This window comes from Rhinichthys klamathensis, unplaced genomic scaffold, assembly GCF_029890125.1.
Source record: "Rhinichthys klamathensis goyatoka isolate OS25496 unplaced genomic scaffold, OSU_Roscu_1.1 h1tg000155l_1, whole genome shotgun sequence".
Taxonomy (NCBI): Eukaryota; Metazoa; Chordata; class Actinopteri; order Cypriniformes; family Leuciscidae; genus Rhinichthys; species Rhinichthys klamathensis.
Genome location: NW_026606690.1, coordinates 438,046 through 443,363, shown reverse-complemented (window position 1 = coordinate 443,363; position 5,318 = coordinate 438,046). Strand labels below are relative to the sequence as shown.

The following is a 5,318-nucleotide window of genomic DNA, read 5'->3' as shown; positions in this document are numbered from 1 at the left end:
TGCAAACAATCAAGGTAAGATATCGATACATTTATATTTTCTTAGCGATTGCTTCGTTATATCCATGTTGTGTGAGTTAATGGAATAACATCTCATTTCGAAGTAACATTATTTTGGCTGTTTTAACTCTAAGCTAGATCTATTTGGTTGTCGAATGCGAAATGAACAAGTAACATCGATTGAACGGGCGCGCCAATACATTTAGATTTGCTCATGTTGCTCGATCTTGCCAACCTTCAGTCAGTTCTGCACGTTGAAAGTATTTAACACTTGTCTTATTTTGGCACAACAATGAAAAATGTATAATTGCCTATGGTGTAATATTTCATGCATGTTTACATTGGGCATACAGTAATATTGCAGTAACTGCACTAGTTTTATTACTCTGTGACAGCATTTTTCGTTAAATAGCAATAATGCACAAATTACTACATGCTTTTTCTTACAATAAAAGCTTTTATGAGATGATTACAAAGTAACAATAGCCTAATAGATATTATTGAGCAAGTTGGTTCAGGTATTATTACTCTATGTATTTCACATTTTTAGTATACCCTAGTCATTTTAAAATTAGTTTGCCTGCTTTGTTTTTTTTTCATTTTTTTTTCATTTACTGTTTTGAGTCAGGATGTTTTTCACCTTAATAACACATGTCAATGTGATTTGCTACAGAAAACTGCTGGTGGGAATAAAATCGCCAACAGTTTAGAATTCACTGTCAGAGAGAGGTAAAAGGGCACAAGCCATCACTTTGAGTGATTTATTGCCCAATAAAATGGCCCCCACGCTTAGCCCCGCCCCTTTTTATCCCTCCCACCCACTTCTGGTCTGAACACCTGGGCTGCGTTCCAAACCGCATACTTCCCTACTATTTAGTAGGGGAAAAAGAGTAGGCGAGCGAAAAAGTATGTATGAATCCAAAAGAGTAGGCGAGAATTACCTGGATGACGTACTAATTATCGCGAGATTCGGACTTAAGTGCGTTCCAATATGCCTACTCTCCTACTATATAGTAGGCGAAAACAGTACGTGAAGGAAGCAGTACGTTCGAAACATCAGTATTCATAAAAGAGTAGGCGAGAAGTTCCCGGATGGCTTACTGCTTCCGGCCAGATTTTTGAGTGCTCAACCGATGGATACTCTTCTATCCCAGGAGGCCACGCGAGAGGATACGTCATATAAAAGAAGAAGAAGGATAGGTCATACTCGAACATGACGCAAATGATGACGGACGAGAGTGTTTTCAAATGTGAGTATTAGATATTACAAATCGAATGATCGCATGTGTTGAACAGTAAACTGTTGAATTGTTGAAGGTGTAAAGACGCTATATAGTATGGTAAATTTGTGATTTTGCTGTAAATCACATTTTATTAAGTTAGCTAACAGAGGAGCTCCAGTAAGGACACATACGTCTCCAAAGTGGATTTGCATACATTTTAAACCGTATGCATCTCTAATACAATTACTAAATGTCTATTTAATATCTGGTAAGAAAATCTAATATAAGAATTGCATATTTCTACGTCTAATAGATATGAAATAGACTTCTGAGTTATGTACCGGTATGTGTACTATTGTTTAAGATAATTCACTGTTGTCAACACTGTTTTCATTAGACGAATGTTTAATAAATTTACATAAAGTAACTAAACATAAGTAATCTATTTCATTTGTCCATAAGTACTGTTGAAAAATTGTGGAACATTTATGATCAACATGTAAATGTAGTATTGAGCTCATAAATCACAGAGGTAACGTGAGTCTTGTCTGGATGTTACAGGGACAGATGAGCACACACATCTGCTTATCCGGTGGAGAGTGGCTCATGAAGCCCTCTTCACCGGGAAGCGGAATGCTGCCATCAAAGGCTTTGAGTGAGTATACAGAAATAATTAAAAATCTATTTAATTGTTTATTTGTAGTATATCTCAACAGAGATATTACAGCACTTTTTTGATCCTTGATTTCTCTGCATTTGCTGCAGATCTTTTGTGGTGGAGCAGGACCTACAAGGCAGGGTGACGGCGGCATTTGTAAAAAAAAAATGGGAAAACCTTAAACAAAAATACAAAGTAAGATAATTTTGTTACTTCTAATACAGAAATTAAATGATTAAATATTGTGATGTTAAAATGACTGCTTTTGTATCATGCTTGTGCATTTTTGCAGGATCTGAAATGTCCGCAGACGGGGGTGAGCACTGAGGATGGAGGGGCCACAGCAGCGTCCGGGAAGGGGTACACTGCCATGGATGAGGCAATCGGGGGCAGACCATCCATCACTCCTCCTGCCCTCGTTGCCTCATGTGGGCCGGATGTTGCTGTGGCCTCTTCATCCTCTTCATCCTCTTCATCCTCAGTGAGGCCAGAGCCAGCAAGAGCCAGGAAAAGGGTGAAAGATCTGGAGGACCTGATCCAGGAGATGGAGGAGAGAGAAGAGAAGAGAGAGAGGAAAGCAACTGAGAGGGAGGAGAGACTGTGGAGAGGAATGGAGGAGAAGGAGGACAGAAGAGAACGGGAGAGACGAGAGAAAGACGAAAGGCAAGAAAGAGAAGTAAGAGAAAGAGAAGAGAGATGGCACCGGGAGGCAAGCGAGAGAGAGGAAAGGAGAGATAAAGAAACAAAAGAAAGGGATGAAAAATTCCTTTCTGTCCTTGAAATCCTTGCAAAAAAATAAATTCATTAACAAAAAACATCTTATGATCATTTACACAATTGGGTTAAAATGAATTAAATGATATATATATACATACACACACAGTACTGTGCAACAACAACAAATGGTGGCCTAAGATTTTTGTACAATACTATGTATATAAAACAAACAATTTCTAGGCATTCACAGTAGCCTACATTATAGACTTCTAGGAATTTATTGATACTTTAAGATTGTGATAAAATTCATAAATTAAATATTTATGAAGTGATGAATAATTAGTGAATGTGTGGTGTAATGTAAAAAACAACAACTTTAAAACAACTGTTTTATTGGAGTGTATTATATGATTTCTAAATGCACACAGAGCTCATGCAGGGATTGTCAAGGCAGGTCATGGAGGGTTCAGTTCCAGCACACCTGTCTGTAATTTTCAAGTAGTCAGTTACTAATTGGTTTAAATTGATTCAGGTGTGTATAATTAGGGTTGGACAATAGCCCTCCATGACCTAAGCTGAACTTGAGACTGTTTACACAAACTACCTTAAGTTTTGCATTAACTATGGTTAGTGAACCCAAGCAAAAAAAGGGTTAATGAACCCAAGCAAATAATTCAGTCATTATTTACTCCCCTTCATGTTGTTTGATCCCTCTGTTTTTTTTTCCTGAACACAAAAGGTGATTTTGGTCAGGTTTGTACTGTTGGTTTAATACAATACCACTCAATAGACTTTCAGAAGCTTCAAAAGCATAATCAAAATGCCAGGAAGCTTCTGAAAGTTGGGCTCCATTGACTGATATTGTATGAAACCAGCAGAACAAACTTGACAAAAATTCCCTTTTGTATTTAAACAACAAAAAAACAGAGGGATCTAACAGCATGAAAGCACATAAATAATGGCTGTATTTATATGTTGAGGTGAACTAACCCTTTCACCCACCAAATAGAAATTGTAGTAAATGTATGCATTTTGTATTATAGTAATACCTTGATGAAATAAGCAGCTTTGAGCGTTTATGTCTGAGACCATTTAAAAAAAAAAAGCTTTACAAAAATCTATCACATTTATGCATTTGGCAGATGGTTTTATCCAAAGTGACTAAATGCATTTATTACAGGGAGAATGACCCTGGACAAACCTGGAGTAAAGAGCCTTGCTGATCAACCAGCAATCTTCTGCTAACCAGTTCAGTGGTTTAGCCCACTACACTACAAAGGTAGTAAAGCTCTATCTAATATTTGCATGTAATTGTAAACCTATAAAATTACATTTGGCAAGAAACGGAATGCTGACAACATGAATTGTAAAACATTTTAATTTTCTTAAATGTTTTAAAGGTAGTCGTGCTCATGGAGAGCAGGCACAGGGATGTTTGGAGCAGACACCGCAGCAGCCAGATTGTCCCGTGCATGTTCTCCCACTCTTGCTTCAAGGTTGTGGGGATTAGGGAGGCCGTCATCAAGGTCTTCCTCATCCTCTGGCTCAACGATGTCCCCGTTGGCTAGAGCGAGATTGTGAAGCACAGCGCAGCACGCAACAACCTCAGGCACGAAGGCAGGGCTCACCTCCAAGGCCTTGAAGAAGATACAGCGCCAGCGTGTCTTCAGCATCCCAAACGCTCTCTCCACGATGTTGCGGGCACGGGAGTGCTTGCTGTTGAACCGAGCCTGCACAGGGTTCTGTACTGGCTCTCTGTACGGGGTGATGAGGCAGATGGGTGCACTCAGGCAAGGATAGCCTCCATCCCCGAGGATGCACTTGCCTGCAGGTGGGTAAAGGCTGCCAGCATACACTGGACTGTTCCTCAGCACCCTGGCATCGTGCACAGACCCAGGATACCCCACAAACACATCAAGGAATTTCCCCCGGTGATCAGTGATGGCCTGGAGTTGGATGGAGTGAAACAGCTTCCTGTTGAAGTAGCAGTGGGAGTTATTTGCTGGAGGTTTGATACGGATATGACAGCCGTCTATTGCACCAACTGCTCTGCTGAAAGCTGGTGACCCAGACAGCTGTGCAAATCCTGCTCCCACTGCCTCCAGGTCATCTCCGGTCGGAAAGCAGATCACCCTCCTCAAAATTCCCATGATGGCCTTGCTCACTCTGTGCACAATGTTATACACAGAGGTCTTTGGGATATCGAAGGCCTGCGACACCACCCTGTAGGATGCTGCATGGGCCAGCCAGTGCAGGAACACAAGGACCTCAATCTCCCGTTCCCATCCATGCTCCGATCCCAGTCTGACTGCAGCAATCAGGGACCTGATGGACGGCAGAGACAGGCGAAGGTGGGCACGGTGGTCGGCTGCTTCATCAAAATAAAGCCGCAGAATGGGAACAGCTCTGTTGAGATGGCAGTATGATGTGGGGTTCACCGCCTGTCAATACATCATAGTTTGTTAGAACAAAAAGCTTGAATAAAGCAATGTTTAATGTGGTATTGACTTGTATATGTATTTATTTATTGTGATGATATGATATCTTTTATTCATTCATTTACTTATTTTTATTCATGTTTCATATTAAATATTTATTCATGTTTCAATAAAATATTCATTTCATGAATTCTTGCATTAATCATTGCTTGAATGAAATTGTATGTATTCACATCAGCTGCATTTGTCTAGTGTGTATTCATACATCTATGTCATATGACAA

The 5,318-nt window shown here is 40.0% G+C and overlaps 1 protein-coding gene across 1 annotated transcript; it reads left to right on the top strand.

Annotated features, from left to right (window-relative positions):
• Positions 1 to 854: 854 nt before the first annotated feature.
• On the top strand, positions 855 to 4,131 carry LOC130090936 (chromatin assembly factor 1 subunit A-like). The gene is made up of 6 exons (XM_056258579.1): positions 855 to 1,249; positions 1,784 to 1,877; positions 1,988 to 2,075; positions 2,173 to 2,556; positions 3,778 to 3,876; positions 4,002 to 4,131. Exons 1-5 carry the CDS (start codon positions 1,213 to 1,215, stop codon positions 3,784 to 3,786), a joined length of 612 nt encoding a protein of 203 aa, XP_056114554.1. The 5' UTR covers positions 855 to 1,212; the 3' UTR covers positions 3,787 to 3,876; positions 4,002 to 4,131.
• Positions 4,132 to 5,318: the final 1,187 nt, after the last annotated feature.